Below are 18,778 nucleotides of genomic sequence, written 5' to 3'. Positions count from 1 at the left end.
GAATAATTTCAAGGGAAAAATTGTTCCGGGATCGATACCCGGCCCCGGAACAATTTTTTGCCTTGAAATTATTCATACATAAATATTTGTTAGATAGGCATACTTTGTCTACAAAAAATAATTTTAAACTAAAATACGTTGAAAACATGTTATATAAATTTAAATATGAACTAAAAATCTTTGGTCGGCGGGAAAAAGCACATAAGTAAAAAAGTCGATTTTTCTGTTGTACCTAACACATGTCTAATATTTTTTCTAATTTTTGAAATAATAAAATTTCTTGTATTTTAAATTGAAAAAGGTCTTACTTTAACCAACATGAATTTCATTATTATACTTATATTCAGTTAAGAGTAAATTAAAAAGAAAGTCTCTCCTGAAAAATTAATTTTTTTCACTTGTGTGCCTTTTTCCGCCGACCAAAGAAATATTACTTATTACCTAAAGGTCTGATTGTTGTCACTCTTGTAGAGCTATATTGTAGCTTTAAGATGAAAATAGTGTAACATGGAAATGTTTAAAATTGGTTGAAAGAGCAATATTCTGGATTCTGAGAAAGCGAGTAGCCGCCATTTTGAACAATTAAATTATGCATTTAAAGTCACGTTAGAAAGTTGGAAATGATTTTAATGTAATGAGGAAAGTAGGATTTTATTTGCATTTATTTACAACTATGTATCAGTTATGTACTAAGTAAAATAATAATAATCCGTGGCGCTACAGCCTGTGAAGGGCCTAGACCTACCAGCCGGCTGCTGGCCTCACTCCCAAATGTCAAAGCAGAGGTGGAAGATCATCCAACCAGAATGGAGGTATCGTATGGTTAGCACGATGATCACCCCAGCCGTTATAGCTGGCATTCGCAACCGGACTTCGCTACCTATCGTGACTCCCCAAGTGCATCGCGATGCTGGGTGAGCACCGGTCCCATACACTGGCCGAAATTTCATGAGAAAATTTATTCCCCCGTGAGGACTCGAACCAGCGCGCATTCCGTAATGCGAATCCTAGGCAGGATGCCTTAGACCGCGACGCCACGGCGCGGACACTGAGAAAAAAATATTTAAAAAAATGTTCAGTTTTTAAATGCTCAAATCTGTACCTACCCCATTAACGGAATTTGGCTGTCGCCTAATTATTTTAATCTAAAATTCATTACCAGTAAGTCATGTGCCAGGGTGTTAAATGCGAAATTTATTGATTCTACAAAATGCTGTATTTCCAAGTTCGGAATGTAATGTTCTTCAGTTAGTCGCATGTAACTTTCAAACCTCTTCTGCCATTAACAGAACACGGATTTTGCCAGAGAATCCTCTTTAGCATGAACATGTAAACCAATGTAGCCTATAATTTTTGGAGCAAAAGGAGTGAATTATAATTCTCTAATTAAGCAATTTGGGTTTCTTTATTTTTTAACACAGATTTGGATGACATGACGAGCAACTCTTTCGAGCCCCCTCTGCCAGCAAGCAGGACTCGTATCGTGCCAGAGAAGGCGGAGTTTGAGCTCACTTGCATACCGGTGGCCGGCAACCCCCCAGTGCGGGTCTGGTGGCTCGATCCCAGGGGCCACACCATCTCTGACACCGGTGTGGTCAGAGTGGATGAGACACGGCTGATTATAGAAGCTGCCAGAGCTGTGGACGACACAGGCAACTACACCTGCGTGGCTGAGAACATGGCGGGCACTAAGATGGCATCCTTCAACCTCGTCGTGTCCAGTAAGTGTGTCACTCGCATTTGTCATTTTTAATGTTACAATTATATCAATATATATTTTATTACTCATAGGTCTACTTACGACAAAACTTAATAATATAATCGTAATATGCGTTACAAGAGCTTGAAGTTTTCATGTTCGAGGAAAAGTTTGAAAAAGCGAAACGTAGTTGAGCTTTTTTAATTTCCGAGAATTGAAAGAAAACATACCGCTCGTGTATCGTACATTATTTTGTGCGAAGATCGTTTATTACATACCTGAAAGACGAATTTCTAATTAGTTGCAATGAAATCTCCATCTTAGTTTCTGTTCAATGACGGCAAATTTGCAAAACAAAAATATCTATCTTCAACATTGTTGCTTTAAAATGTTTTCTGTGTTTACTATACTCCAGCAGGCCATGATATACGTCTGTCTTTTTTTTCCCCCAGTCTATAAATGCGAACTTAAAACAAACGGCTTCCTTAATATTACATGCATCACGAAATGCAGTAACTTTAGTGGAGTTGTAGAGTTTACTTAATTTTTGCAAATATTTAAAAACAATAATTAACAGTGCAATTTAGGTGAAATTGCAGTGGTAAGTTTCCAATTTATAATTATTACTATATTGAACGTCTCTAAAAATAATATGTTAAAAGCCTAAAGCAGTAAAATGAATATGACGCTTAAGCGGTAAGAAGAGGGAAATTGTTATGTGTGTTCGGTTGGGAATACTGAATGTGGAATTTTAGACTTACCGCAGATTGGTTTTGTGCGGAAACCAAGCAAATACGCACGATCTCGCACAAAATGATTTTACAGTTAGCTACATGTATGAAAGCAACGACAATAAGAAATAGGAGCAAAGAGAGTTATGATCGTTGGCAAAGAGTATATTCCGTTGATGCTGCTACCACCTACATGCAAGTTACTTGAGAAAGGCGTCAAATCAGATAATTTAAAAATATCAGGCATAGGCCTACAAAGGGTTGGGGACAACTGGCCACAGAAAATTGGCCACAGAGGCAACTCGCCACATAATTGAAATTCGTATCAAAGACAATTAGCCACACATTAAAATTCAAGGCAATACTCAAATTCGCAACAATTTATAATATATTTCTGTGGTAACACAAGACAAATCCAGAAGCTGTAAACTAATTCGGAACTATGGCGGAAGAAATTCGCTTCACAAAATCAGAAAGAGGCTCTGACAAACTAATATATCTTGGCTAAATGAACACGAGACTTAGAGAAAATAAAAATGGAGTTGTTTGGCGCTGTGACATGCATGGCAGGTGTAATGCAACAGTCACGTTATCAGAAGATGGAAGCAGTGTCGTCAAAGAACCGTCTGAACACAAGAATCATTCTGCAGATTGGGGAAGGATTAAGGCAAAGGAATGTGTAGAGAACATGAAGGCAAGGGTGGGGACTTCCCGAGAACCAACGTCTGTCATTATTCAAAATGAGTTACAGCATATTGCAAGCGAAGCCAATGTGAATCCACTGAAGAAACCATCTATTAAAAAAACTGTGCGCCGTGCCAGGAAGCTGCACCTACCAGCTGAACCAAGGAATATTGACGAACTGAACGTTATAGCCGACAGATACACTAAGACCATACAAGGAGAAAGGTGGTTGTTTTATTTTGAACCAGAGGACAGTGTGAAAGTTATCATATTTGCCAATAATTCACATTAAAATAAATTGTTACGGTACTATTTTTGGATAATGGACGGTGTGACAAATTGTCTATCTGTGACAAATTGTCTATTTGTGGCAAATTGTCTATCTGTGGCGAATTGTCCCTATTACCAATTTTTTGTGGCCAATTGTCCGGAACCAGCCTACAAGTTATGAAAAGGAGGACATTTCTTGATTTTTTAAAAATCTCCCTGGACCCCGGACAAATGTCTAAAAGAAGGACATGTTCGGACAAAAGGGGACGTCTGGTCACCCTAGCCTGAGGCTTATTGTGCTTACCACTCTTATTCTGTGAATGATCGGGTAGCTGAACAGCTGCGCTCTTGTATAAGTACAGCATGCCGCACCGTGAACTTAACCTAGGCTACGATATGGATGATGATGATGATGATGATATGTGTATTAATGATGGCGAAATGAGTCCGAGATCCAACGCCGAAAGTTACCCAGCAATTCTGCTCTAATTGGATGAGGGAAAACCCCAACCAGGTAACTTGTCCCAACCAGGTAACTTGTCCCGACCAGGTTTCGAACCTAGGCCCTCTGGTTTCACTGTCAGATGTGCTGACCGTTGCTCTACACCGGTGGACTATTCGTGCCATTTACCAGGAGAACACTATCAGGGAAAGTACGACACAAAAATGGTTTCCTCATTTTAAAGAAGGCCATTTTGACATAATGATCCTTCATGTTTAGGAAGACTGTCCAAATAGAGGCATTTTAATTGACCAAGCAGCTAATAATACAGAACAATTTTAGAGAGATGATATTACCAGAGCTGCTTGCTTGCAGTGATAATGTTCTTGTGTATTCCAAAAATGTTTTAAATATTACATCGGCGTGTTAATGGATGGGTTGTTGCAGCTCCTCCGAACATTGTGATGGACCCCTTGAGCATGACAGTGGAGGAAGGTGACCGTGCTTCCCTGGCCTGCCAGTTCCACGCCATGGCCCACCCTGTGACCACTGTTGTGTGGAAGAAGAACGGCAAACTACTGGCTGATGACGGAGCTCGGATCAAGATGAACAAACGGAATGGAACTCTAGTCATCTCAGAAGTCATGCTGGAGGATCAAGGGAACTACAGCTGTCTGGTTAACACTACAGGCTTCAAGCCAGTCCATTCCAAACCAGCCCTCGTCTTGGTCAAAGGTAAACCCATTAAGTTGTCACCTTTATTCAGTTTTAAGCTTTCATGTTACATAGTACAGAGCGCTTGAGCCAAGCTGTCCCCCACTACCATGAAAACTGGTTGACGGGCAAGAATGATGTGAGTCCCGGTGTTAAGCCACCTGCTAGTATAGCAGATTCAAGTCAGTATTCAGTGCATCTCTGTTGTACGCGTTTTTGTTGTATAGACCAATGCATTTTTATATGCAAGACTTTAGTGAAATGTATATGGAGAATTTGTTGCCGTAAATTCAGATGTCGTTTCCCCGATGGTCCTGTGCCAAATCAGAAAACAATATATAGACTCGTAAGAAATTTAATGAGATAGGCTTGGTTCAAATAAGAAGCATACATACGAGGCGTGTTTTTAAAGTAAGTTCCAAAAGGGTGTAGTAAGTAAATGGAAAGATAAGATATTTACAAACCATTTTTGTTGCATTGTATTCCCCACACTTCAATTACTTCTCAGCATAATCTCCACCATTATTGAGACATTTATCGAGTTGTGGCACAAGTCTTTCTATCCCCTCATTGTAGAATTCGCCCGCCTGAGATACAAACCACTCCCGCACTGCTGTTTTCACTTCATCGTTGCCATCAAAACGTTGACCACCGAGGAACTTCTTGAGGTGCAGGAAGAGATGAAAGTCACTCGGAGCCAAATCCGAGCTGTAAGGGGGGGGGGGGGGTTGGTCAATTTGTTCCCAGCCGAATTTCGAGATGAGATTTTTGGTGTCACGAGCTGAGTGTGGCCGAGCGTTGTCATGAAGCAACACAACTCCGTTGGTCAGCATCCCATGTCTCTTGTTCTGAATTGCGTGACGGAGCTTCAAGGTCTGACAATAGGTTTCTCTATTAATGGTTTCACCCCGAGGCAAGAATTCGATGAGTAGGACTCCTTTTCTGTCCCAAAAAACAGTGCACATGATCTTGCGTGTTGACATGGTTTGTTTGAATTTTTTTTCCTTGGCGATGCAGTGTGCCTCCATTTCATGGACTGCTGCTTCGATTCAGGTGTCATGTGAGACACCCAAGTCTCGTTACCTGCCACGATATGGTCAAGAAACTCATCGCCTTGCTCACTGTAATGTGTGAGAAAGCTCAATGCACTGGAAGCTCGTTTGGTTTTGTGTTCCTCAGTGAGCATATTGGGTACCCATCGTGAGCACAATTTTCGATATCGTAACCAATCTGCCACAATTTTGTACAGAACACTCCGTGACATTTGTGGAAAATTGAAGGAAAGCGAAGAAATTGTGAACCTCCTGTCCTCATGAATTTTTTCTTTGACAACACGCACCAAATCGTCATTGATCAAAGATGGCCGACTGGTATGCTGCTCGTCATGCACAGAGACACGGCCCTCATTGAACTTCCTAACCCATCTCCTGACCATTCCATCATTAATGGCATCATCACCATACACCTCACAAAGTTGACGATGAATGTCTGCTGGTTTGATGTTTCTCGCATTCAAGAAACGGATAACAGACCACATCTCACAGTCGGCGGTGTGCTCGATCACTTTAAACATTTCAACTGATCACAACTAACCACATACACGGACTGAAGCTCTGAAACTACATGCACAGCTTGTCTGAGGACTGGAGAAGAAAACATGCATACGCAAAATAACGATTGCAGCGATGTGACGGCTATAATTGAAAACGGAACTTACTTTAAGAACACGCCTCGTATTAAATGATATCATTGAGATAGGTACTGTATGTCTTTTAAATAATAGTTGGAGAAAATAAACTAGAAATAGTAATGTCATTTGCAACATGATGAAGGGACTGAATTGTTGTGAAATGTTTAAAATGTGTTTGAAAGTATGTGTCACTTTTGTATTAATATATATTTTTTCCAGTCCATTCATTCCATCCAGTCTACTTTATTCATTAATATCGATTTTGTATGTGACATTCTGTACAGATTCCATTTCATAACCCATTAAATAAAGATTAAAAATGGCACTTACAAAATGTGAGCAGCTGATTTGGTAATGAGGTTCAATTTCTGTTCTACAGAGAAGCTGAAGTTCTCACCTCGCCCTGTCAACAAGAAACTGGAGCTGGGTTCTTCAGCTCGTGTGTATTGCAAAGCCCAGGGAGCTCGGCCCCCTGTCATCAAGTGGTTTAAGGTGAGCTTCAACTCCCAGTAAGAGCATAATATTATAAAATCAAATTACAGGATTGCAATTGAATTTCATGTTCTGCTATTATAAAATTACATTGACCCTAAATGTTTGTCGTTATTTCACCTAAAAGCAAAGGTAGATCCTGCCTTCGAAATATTGTTTTGCGTACTTAATCAGCAATAGAAAAATGCGAACTACGCCACTTTAGAATTACCCACCATTTGTTACTGTACCCCCTTAATTTAGAATGATAAAATTGACCATCAGAAATTTGGCAGTTACACATCATCAAATAACGAGCACAAAACCCTGCTATAAATGGACTGCATCAGCTCTTCTACAAAATCAATACAGTACACGTTATATCGGGACAGAGGCATAATTACAGATAAAATAATTATGAGAAACTGTCCAGACAAGATATTGATCAGTAAAAAGAAAACAAGAAGTCTATCGTCATGGATACCGGCTGATAAAGCAAAACCTCTTGCTTCTCAGGAATAAAATAATAAGTTTGCAAGTTCAAGAAAAGTGTAACTATTCCCAGTTTTTTAACTTTTAATTTATTTGTTTAATTTTAAAGTCACAAAACGATCAACTATTACATAAATTGACGATAGATGTTTCTCAATATTATGAAAAAAGTAGAACCGGAATCACAATATTATTGTTAACAAATGAATTCTGATTACATAGCATTTCCATTCGTCCTGTTTTTTCCTAGGATGGTCCTTTTTTTTTTGGTAAAATGCCTCAGTGTCCCAAATTTATTTCATTTGTCCCACTTTTTAAGTGTTCTTCCTGAAAAATAAGTGTGAATTACAGATTTTATTTCTTGTTTAAATATAACCATGTATCTTGCACTCCCTGGAACATTGTTGATTAGGTTATGGCTGTGCTTTTCTTTCTCCATGCTTCTATTGGCAATATTTTTAAAAGTGCATTTTTTAAGTATATGTATATGATTTATGCTTCTTTTTTTTTAAAGTCGAATTCATGTTAATATATGTATTTTTGTACCAGTATTGTCTTTCTTAAAATGAAACATGTGGTGATTTATTTTCTGTTCTCTTAATTTTAACATGTCCCATTTTTTTTACAACCGTCCCAGGTTTTAAAGTAAAAATTTGCAAATGTTCCGGTTTTTGAGAAAGTTGTTACAAGAACCCTAGATTACAACATTAAAGGATATTTTACGTTGGATTCCTTATTCAAAACTACCTGTTCAAGGCTCTTCTTCTTCTTCTTCTCCTTCTCCTTCTCCTCCTTCTCCTTCTCCTTCTTCTTCTTCTTATTCTTCTTCTTCTAGCCAACATTGGAGGATAAGCCCATTTGTTGTCTAGCAGTCCAGTAGAGTGCATTGATGTTCCCTGCTTCTTTTAATTTTTTGTCAAGACAGGAAAGTATGTGGTTGTTTTCCAAGCTCCCTTTACTCTCAGTGAAAACAATGTGTTGTTATTCATTAGCACCTCGTGTATGGTTTTAAATTGAATTACATGAACTGCTCAGTTAAGTATTTGGTTTGTGTTGATTAACTTGAATTTGACGGCGAATGGTTGTGTTCCAGGAGGGGCAGCAAGGTGAACAGATGTTTGAGATATCCGAGAATGTGAAGGACATTAACGGCACTCTACACTTCAGCAACGTCTCGGCTGAGGACAAAGGCCGCTACATTTGTGTTGCCACGAATTCTCAGGGTATTATCAATGCCACGATCGACATTGATGTCATAGGTGAGTGTCATTTCACGGGATTATGGACGAAAATAGATGTGTTTTTCCTAACTGACAATATTCTCCTTTTTGAGTATATCCTAATCAAGTGGTTCCCAAACTTTTTCGACTGAGGACACATTTTACTGAACGCCCATGATATTGTGACACAGTTATTTGATTTTATTAATAGTAATAATAATAATAATAATAATAATAATAATAATAATAATAATAATAATAATAATAATAATAATATAAAAATAACTAGTACATTTCTTCTGGAGAAAAAGGTAGTGGAACTCTGTGTAGAATATTTTATAATGGATGGGGAGATGATTACTGTTCATTGCACGAGAATTTTGTCGTTTTTAACCTCCTTTTCGTCCATCTAAGACATTATGCATAGACATTTCGCTAGCCTGCGCTACGAGCATGCTAAACTAGCCCCGGCTATCGACTGATTACTTGTACAGGATTCATATCATATCATATCGCTAACACTGGTTTATGTATACGAAAAACGTTAGTTCGCTGATCATCCACCGGAAGCCCGTGCTAAGAATGTCTATGAATATAGCCCTCAAAGTCTAAGCGGAATTCAAAGAAAAATTATATTAAAAACATAGTTATTCACACATATTTCGGTTCCATGATGAAAAATGCAAGGTGCCGGAATGCCGTTTCAGCGCATTCCGTCAGAAAAAAAGCACTGATAACAACTACTATGTAGTGTTGTAGATAGGTCTATGTTTAACACGCAATCGAAAATTCTAAGAGAACAAGCAGTAATTTGAGTGGCATTAGAAAAAAATAAAGGTATGTGTCAGTCCCAACCTATCTATACTGGATGTCCGATCAAAGATTATCATTTTTGAAAACTCACCTATTTAAATTAATGTGAAGTCTGCGCTTGGTGGGTTGCACAGAGTTTCTGTATACGTGGCCTTAGGTTGAAAGACTGAACTGAGCATTGTTGCAGGTGTTCACGAATAGCTTTTTTAACGTTTTCTGTTTGTGAAGGTGCTTTAGGTTTATCTATTTTAGTTTCTATAATTCGTAGTTATGGTAATGATTATTTTCAATCATATGTTATATAGCAATGTTAAAGTTTCTGATAAATTTAATTTTTTTAATCCCTTTATGTTTATTAGGTAATTCTTGATGAATAATTCAGTCATTAATATTTCTTTTATGTTTTTTATTTATATTTTCTATACCTGGTTTATTTTATTGGGGTAATTTGGGTTACTTATTTGTTGGAGATTTAATTTCCTTTGGTTTAATTTTATTAAGATTATGAATTTACGTTTCATTGGTAAAGCCTGTCTCAAAATAAAATGTACCGTATCAAAGACTTCGTTGCAAATAAAAAATGCGTTTTAAAGAGACTTTCTGAATGGCATAAAATTTATTTTTCAAATCCAAAATTTCTCGACACACCGGTTGGGAACCCCTGTCCTAATGTATTGGACAGCTCTGACATTTTGGTTCAATTGCTCGTAGAGTATCACATCCCTAAATCATTTGTTTTTCCTCATTATGCTTCTACTTACCTAGTAGCATGTTTTCAGTTCCTCAAAACAGTATGCAATCAGAATCAAGCACTTCTTCCTATCCCTCATCACAGAACGTCATTATACTCATCCTCCTATACAGTATCATTGCCTCGGCTTTGGAATTCTCTACCCAGTGACATCAGGGATTGCCGGACACTACCGAAATTCAAAATTAAGTTAGAAACGCACTTTTTGTTTAACAAAATTTATTATTAATAAGTTACTAGACGTGTCGATTACAGCCTTTGTATAATCATTTAATATTATTGTATTTCTTGTTTACGTTATTAATTTTATTGCCCTTTCTCGTTTAGTTATTTATATTAATAATATTAACATAAATCTTAAGCTTTGTTTAACCCTTTTAGTCACGAATTATGTTTTTTGTTTAGAAAAGTCTAATTGTTTGTTCTTGACTCCTTTTAAGTTTTTGTGAATTGCCCACAGTCTCATTATTACAGCATGATGCCTAAATTTCCAGGCATGAACTGTCCACTTGAGAGGACAAGGTGGCTAAAAGGACCTCATTAATTTATTTAGCTACATTTATTATTGAAGAGACCACAACAGAAAAATGTTATAAAGAGCAACCATTTTGAATATTTTTCACTGAAATTATGTAGCCTATTTTTAACAGAATCCATTTTGAAAGATATCATGAAGAGCAACACATTATACACGTGTAATACAGAAGAAATTCTCGTTTCTTGCAGATATGTTAAAATAATGCATATGGAGAAAAATCAAGGGCTATCAGGCCTTAATCAGTACCAATCACATACACTGAAATACCACATATACTAGTTAATAGTAATGACAGTACTTTTGTGTCTAAGATGAGCACACCTATCGGCAGAGAGGGCAACTATGTATAGAAATTCTAGCTGTGAATATAACATATGCAGTGGTTGGCATATTGTTGTCGATTTCTCTTAACAATAATATGACATCTTCATGGAAACAATACTGTAGTTTCAGATTAGTTTTGTGAAGTTCATCTCAAATTAAAATGGGACGAAATGGAATAAAGGTCACAATGTCTGCGACAACATTATAAAACATGATGTGCTGTCATCCTAGTATACTATAATTTTATTGGTGAGAACTTCTCCAAAGGAAGATAGATTTTAGGAAGTTTGTATGAAATGAAATCTGTATTTCTTCATATGGAATAATATTTTTATCTTAATTGAAATTAAGCTTGTACATTGAGAGAAGAGTCGACCTGGTTGGCGAGTTGGTATAGCACTGGCCTTCTATGCCCAAGTTTGCGGGTTCGATCCTGGGCCAGATCGATGGCATTTAAGTGTGCTTAAATGCGACAGGCACATGTTAGTAGATTTACTGGCATGTAAAAGAACTCCTGCGGGACAAAATTCCGGCACATCCGGTGACGCTGATATAACCTCTGCAGTTGCACGCGTTGTTAAATAAAACATAGCATTTTTGAGAGAAGATACGTGGTTTTTTGTGTTATGTAATATGTGTTTGATTCATGGCATTTCAGAAAAATGTTACAGAAAAGAAAGAGGACTTTCTATTCTGTAACTCTCTCCAACATATTATGGTTGGAACATACAAATTCTGCACCACACTCTAACCATATGGAAGCCTCACATCCACTGATTTGTTGTAACTGAAAGTGCTCTTGTTTGTTGCAGTGACCCCCAAGTTCAGAGTTTTTCCCCAGAACCCGACAGAGGCTTATGAGGGATATCCAGTAATGATTCACTGCATTGCTGAAGGTGACCCGAAACCAACCATTAAGTGGGACCGTAACAGCAACTTCAGTGCCTTTGATCGCAACAGGTAACTAAATACATTGCAGAGTTATTGAGTTGATCTCTGACATTTGGTGTAAAACATATTCAGGTCGTAAACAGACAACTTCCGCTCTTGCTTTTGTTTGTGTTTCCATAGCAACCCTAACCTGCTGCTAAATTTAACTGCTTATTTTTTTAACTTTATGTAATTTTGCTTTTTTTGCCTTTGGATATATGTTCCTTCCTCGAAAATACAATATCGCATGTGCTGCTTAAGAAACAGTGAAAGCAATTGTGTTATAGCATGCAAACGTTCGGAATTACTGAGGTACTGTAAAGTGGGGTGACTTTGAACGCTGAGGTGACTTTGAACAGTAATTTAGCTCCTTTCTAAATTAAATGCTGTACCCAATTGCGAAAAAACTGTTTAAGTTGTCAATAAATTAGTTCAGTTTTTTCGCAATGGGGTACATTATTTAATTTAGAAGGGCGCTAAATTACTGTTCAAAGTCATCTCGGCGTTCAAAGTCACCCCACTTTACGGTAATTATTTGTCCATTGTATATAATCTCAATTTTTAAGTTAGTGTTAGTGAAATTGAAATTAAATTCAATAAACAATGTACCAGTACTATTAAGAGAAGTTCGTAGTCTTTGCCTATTCAAAATTTGTTTATTATACTGTGTGTTATCACTATCTATGTTTTTAACTTGATTATTGTCATTAAGTGTTAGCACAGTCTAGTATATACAGTCGCGAAGCTTGAGTTGTGGAGGTACTAGGAACAATAGACTGTGCCGATATTATTTTGCATTGTCTGTAATGAGGCGATAGTAGCAATCCTAGTGGTTAGCAACTGTCTATGGATGCATATTCCCTACGTATTGAGCTTCGTGACTGTATATACTAGACTGTGGTGTTAGTTTGTTTAAATTTAATTTGTGTAATTTTATTATTAATGTGCACGGAAAATTTGACATTACAATAGTCTTTCGCAAAGAGAGGGCAGAACATTATTAGAGGGTTCCTTATTAGAAATACCTCCAAGTTTTGGGCAGTTGCTAATTTAATTATTTTTTAAATTTAATTTTTGCTTTTTCATTAGAGAAAATATTGTGATGTTGTAAAATTCCACCTATTATCTATCCAAGCCAAGAACCATACTAATGAATCACTATGCCGTGGTAAACAGAAAAGACCAAGTACACATTAATGTATAGGTACCTATATTAGGTTTCTTTTAATTTAGTGTAACGGTTAATTATATTGCACTGATTTAAATTGACATAATATATGTAGTCCACACCTTTGGAGTAACAGTTAGCATGTCTGGCCGCGAATCCAGGTGGCCCAGGTTCGATTCCCGGTCGGGGAAAGTTACCTGGTTGAGGTTTTTTTCCGGGGTTTTCCCTCAATCCAATATGAGCAAATGCTGGGTAACTTTCGGTACTGGACCCTGGACTTATTTCACCGGCATTATCACCTTCATCTCAATCAGATGCTAAATAACCTAAGATGTTGATAAAGCATCGTAAAATAACCTAGTAAAATTAATATGTGTGAAAATGTTAATTATAATGAAATATTTATGGGGCTACATTTTGTATCATATATTGGCATTGGCTTTCAGTTGCGTTCAGTCGGTGACATCATATTGTTTTGGTCTAGTACAGTTCTTGGCTTGGATAGACATTAGATATCATCAGATGATGATGGCTGACATAAAGCTTCTTTCTTTCCTCAGAACTTCAGAGAATAATGGAGGAAGATAAGTGTGAGGGAGGGGGTAAAATCATTAGAACTACAATATTAACTAGATATATTGTTTTCCTTCGTACAGGTTCCATGTTTTCGAGAATGGCACCCTGTTGGTGCAAGAAGTGCACATGGCAGACAGTGGCAAGTACGGCTGCACAGCTGGGAACAGTGGCGGCTTCAAGCGGGAGGAAGTGACACTAATCGTGAGAAGTGAGTATATAGAACCATTAATATCTTGAGTTGACATTTCCGTGTTACTGTAGGTTTTGTTTGCACAAATTTTCGTGACTACAGGTGTTGTGAATACACTGCATTCTACCAGTCACTGGATGTACTTGGTGTGTGAACTTTATTAAAAATAACGACACCACACAGTGACAGATGCCATTGCTGGCTAGGATAAGCAGTTTATGAGCAAATACATTGTATTTTAAGCAGACTACCTTATTTTTCTTTAGAAATAATTTAGTTGTATATAAATTTCACATTCAGAAAATATTACATACATACATAAGTGTATTGTAACTCGTTGCAGGTCCAGAAGGCTACCACCCCAACGATGATCAGGACGCAGACGGCTCCATGATGACCAAGACCTTCACCATCACGCTGAGCATCGCAGGCTCCTACATGATGCTGGTGGTGGGGCTGATGATCTGGTGCAGGCATAGACGCAGGCGCAGAAAGCAGGCCTACCTCAACGCTAACGGAGCTGAAGGTACAGACACTCTGTGTAAGTGCGTGTCCATGAAAATAGCGTCACGACTATAGTTTTATGATCAACTTTCTAGTTTTGAGTACATCGTAATGTAGCTGTTTGATGTTTCTCCACTGTTTATATTAAAATCTAAACTAGCATCATTTAAGAGCAGCACGAATTTTTTAGGGAGAGTCATTTCACTGAAGGAAAGGTATTTTTTTAATTGTGATGCTGTTTGTTATTGTATGATTAGAAGACAGACCATAGAGAGCTGGTTGTGTGTTGCAGTGACGAAGGCCGAGAATGGAGAAGCAGTCGGAGAACACACGGAGCTGAAAGAGACCGCAGTTGGCCAGCAGCTGCGGGATGCTGCAGGAGACGGGGCAGACACCGCCCAGTCACACAGCTCCTCCCAAAGCCGACGATCCAACAAGAGCAGTAGTTTTGACCGCCTGGCATTCCCACGACAGGACCTGAACAACATGGTCCTGCTAGGTGAGCTGCGTACCAATTACAGTCGAACGACGTTTTCACTGGTCAACAAAATTAAACATCTTTTTGTTAAAAGATAAAGAATACGTGATTATTGTACCATTTTTCATGCTGATTTCAGATCTGTATTCAAAATGTTTCTATCACCTAGGGTTTTTGAGTAATTAGGCTATATGAAATGTACTTCAGGCATTTCTTGTATTGATATCTCATAACATTTTCACTAAAATCGTATTTATTTACCTAAAATGTGTGTGAAATAGATTTTAGGCTATACTTCGCTTGAGGAACATCTCTTTTGAGTGTCAGCATAGTCTGACAGAATATTTGGGCTCCATTTTTCCTGGTAGCACTTTTCCATTTCAGAAAAATCCTGATGAAAACGTTCCCCATATTCGTCGCTCACTACCCAGAGGTTTCGAGGAAAGAAAAAAATAGATGAGAATCCATGAAGTTATAGTTCTGAATCAGCTCGCTGACAAGTTCTTTGTAATCTTCTGATCTGTGGTTCCTAGAAAATAACAGTCTGTTGAATGATCCTTAGGTTCCCAGCATATTATTAGAACTCGAAAAGACATATGATGGGACCCTTTTAGCCAACCAGTTAAGCTAATAGAATTACTTGGAACACAACAGATTTCAGGGGCCCAGTTCGAGTCATCATTATCTTGCAACCAAACACTCGTAAGCTCTTTTAACTAGTGTAGTAAAATTCACCTGTGTGCTTTCAAGGGTTAACTAATCACAAACCTAACAAAAATTGTTTATGATTTACACAGTATTTGGAGGTATGTTTTACTTTTTAAGATACTTTTACCACACTTAAAATTAGGCAAAGAAAACACAGGTTGTGAAACTTGTTTCATGATTCTAAGTTCCAACTCGACTGAGAAATAGTACTCTCACAGTCTAATGAGACATAAAATTCATTTTTATGAATTCTGACTTCACAGGCAACAGTGGTATGAAGTTATAGGTCAATTCTTAAAGCAATAAAATGTAATATTTGAAATATTTTCTTTCCATTAGAATGTTAAGGATTGTATATAGCAATAAAAATAAATATTTTTTTCTAAAATTACAAAAAAAAAAAAAAAAGGTGGGTGTTAGAAAAATTCTGGCTTCATTTTTGGAATCAGCAATGACATTACATAAGAAACAGCAGAAATTGTACATTTAACAAAATAATTGTTGACCAGTGTTATTTATCTGAACGTCAGTTATATGAATCGTCAAATATCCGAACTATAGCATAGAATTATTGCTGTTCTGCTTCTGTTTAAAATAATAGAAACAAAGAGGTATTACTTATTTTCTTAATGCAGTGTCTCACTGTGAATGATATTATCTCAACATTATACCTAACTTGTGTTGACATTTAGAGTTACGTTTTTGTGTCATGAAGAATAGGAACAGGCATTGGAACGTTTAACCACTTGATTGTTTAGAGTTGCTTTGTCATAAAATCGAAAATGAACGTACCACCATTTCACTTACTAGTGAAAATTACTTACTGTACTGGTAGTGGGTAAAAGTTCAGTGATATCTGATAACTTATGTTGTTTAAATGGTATATAATTCCCAGCAAGGTGCTTTGACCCTTATTGTGCAGATTTTATTGACTTTATTACGAAATGTACTATTTTGCGACCACGAATTTCGCGGATTTTGGAAAATAATATTTCTCAACATCTAATTACAGTAAATGTACATTCTTCAATCCATTTATGCCTGATTTGAACTCGCAAAATATCGCAAAATCCGTATCAAGTTGCGAATTTATGTTTTTTGCGAAAATGACGCGATTTTTAAGCAATTAGCAAATAATGTGCGCCAATTTTTTATTTTTTGCACTACAATCAATAAAATCAATAGCCGTAGCATAGATAAGATCGATATTTATGGTCGCTAGTATTGCACATTCGACAGTACTGAATCTGTTTTAGTTCAAATACCTGGTCTGAACACACTCCTGACGTCATATCCGACGTATGTAGCGACGTGCGAGAATCGTATCATAAGCGTGGTAAGCGTTGTTAGACTGCTGAATGGATCCTTTGTTCATATTATTTTGGAGCGGTAACCAGAGGAAAATGAAAGAACATAATTCTAAGGAATTCAAATAACAAAGAAGTTTCAGAAGGTAAAAATGTGCTGAATATCACCAACAGATCTTTAAAATATGCGGTATCAGGATAAAATTGCCGAATATGCATAAATATGCTCTAACAAGGTACCTTAATTCAATAATTTTTTTCATAAAATGGATTTCTGTATACTTCAGCAACTCATAAAAAATATGCTATAAATCATGAAAGTCCTGTCTCTAGTAATGACCATACTTGATGCGAGGGAAGACAGAAGTCTGTATAAAAAATTGCATGTTTACGTCTAATGACTTTTCAATCAACCTCATACAAATGTCGGAAATAAATATCAGGATTTCGTAGTTTAAACAGCATTGTGTGTACAACATTTTAGGTCGAGGAGAGTTCGGGGAGGTGTTCCTGGCCAGGGCAAAGGGACTTCATGATGGTGACGACAAGGAGAAAGAGACCGTGGTGATGGTGAAGTCGCTGCAGAACACCAAGGAGGAGTCTGCACTGCAGGAGTTCAAACGGGAGATGGACATGTTCCACAAGCTGCAGCACCCGCATGTGGTGAAGCTCCTGGGGCTGTGTCGGGAGACCGACCCCAATTACATGATTCTGGAGTACAGTGACTGGGTTTGTGCAAGTTCCTAGCTATGTAATGCGACTACATTTATTAGTAAAAAAAGTGGGAACTTTAATTGGTTGTAAACAGGAATAGAAATATGGTGTTATACTTTGACTTCCAAGGACTTTGCAGTGTTAACGAACAGTCTGCGTGGCGTCACTACTAAAAGTAACCATTTTCTAACTCCATATTTAGTAAAGCACACCCTGTGTCTATAAGCATCATACACCACTGATTAAATGCTTTAACTTGTCCTGCAGGGAGACTTGAAACAGTTTCTGTTGGCAACGCGAGGAGGTGGAGCCAAGGATGGTAGCAGCTCCAAGAATGCAGCAGGTGCTAATAGCAAGAGCCCTCGCCCCCCTCAGTTGTCCGTGACGCAGATAATCCAGCTGGCCAGCCAGGTGGTCCAGGGCATGGAGCACCTCTCGAATCAGCGCTTTGTTCATCGCGACCTGGCTGCTCGTAACTGCCTCATCGCATCGAACCTCACCGTGAAGGTGTCCCTGTCAGCACTCACTAAAGACACATACAACAAGGAGTACTGCAAGCACCGCAACGAGGTACAGTCAAACAGTCTCTGTCATAACTATGGGGCAGAGTCATATGCACTAAAAAACAGGGGAAATATGCATGCACGTATGCACTTAAAAACCAGGTTAGAACAAGAAAAGAAAGTACTGAATTAATTATATTTTTAATTAGAGATATAATGGATAATTTACCACTTAATTTCACTATATCTTTGACCTCACTAATCACTTTGGCCACACAAATATTCTTTTCTATATTAAGTGGAAAACATTAACGCTATTCTTTTCAATATTAACATTGTAATTTGTACGTAGCACAGCTTGTATAGTGTTGGTTCAAATGATTTTGTTAATTTTAAGTCCTTGTCAGCTCAAGCAGTAGATCCCATATCTGAAACATCGAACAGTTAGTAGTATTTAAAGCAAATATGAGTGAATGAAAGCTTTATTTCTTTAACTGATCTCATTTGTCTACGTAGACACCACCACCACCTCCTCCTCCATCACCACCTTCACCTTCACCATTTCCACCTCTACCTACACCACCACCACCAACACCACAACATCCACCACCTCCACCACCACCACCACCACCTCCTCCACCACCACATCCACCACCTCCTCCATCACCACCACCTCCAACACTACCCTCACCACCACCACCTCCTCCACCACACCACCACCACAACCACCACCTTCACCACCTCCTCCCGCACCACTACCTCCACCACATCCACCACCTCCTCCACCACCACCTCCACCACAACTACCACCTCCACCACCTACACCACCTCCTCCACCACCACATCCACCACCAGCTCCAC

At 38.0% G+C, this 18,778-nt stretch overlaps 1 protein-coding gene across 2 annotated transcripts in view; it reads left to right on the top strand.

Moving 5' to 3' along the window:
- The window catches only part of otk (off-track), a 316,782-nt gene that overhangs the window by 290,154 nt on the left and 7,850 nt on the right, over window positions 1–18,778 (top strand). The window contains exons 7-16 of one of the 2 annotated variants that reach the window (XM_069842367.1): window positions 1,422–1,721; window positions 4,274–4,561; window positions 6,610–6,722; window positions 8,287–8,452; window positions 11,652–11,799; window positions 13,594–13,721; window positions 14,047–14,229; window positions 14,500–14,706; window positions 17,185–17,429; window positions 17,682–17,984. In XM_069842367.1, the coding sequence (XP_069698468.1) occupies window positions 1,422–1,721; window positions 4,274–4,561; window positions 6,610–6,722; window positions 8,287–8,452; window positions 11,652–11,799; window positions 13,594–13,721; window positions 14,047–14,229; window positions 14,500–14,706; window positions 17,185–17,429; window positions 17,682–17,984 (2,081 nt within the window). Of the gene's footprint in view, window positions 1–1,421; window positions 1,722–4,273; window positions 4,562–6,609; window positions 6,723–8,286; window positions 8,453–11,651; window positions 11,800–13,593; window positions 13,722–14,046; window positions 14,245–14,499; window positions 14,707–17,184; window positions 17,430–17,681; window positions 17,985–18,778 lie in introns of both variants that reach the window. The other variant, XM_069842366.1, reaches the window with a different exon arrangement.

The sequence above is a fragment of the Periplaneta americana genome, chromosome 12 (assembly GCF_040183065.1).
Source record: "Periplaneta americana isolate PAMFEO1 chromosome 12, P.americana_PAMFEO1_priV1, whole genome shotgun sequence".
NCBI classification, from domain to species: domain Eukaryota; kingdom Metazoa; phylum Arthropoda; class Insecta; order Blattodea; family Blattidae; genus Periplaneta; species Periplaneta americana.
This window is presented reverse-complemented; position numbering and strand designations above follow the sequence as displayed.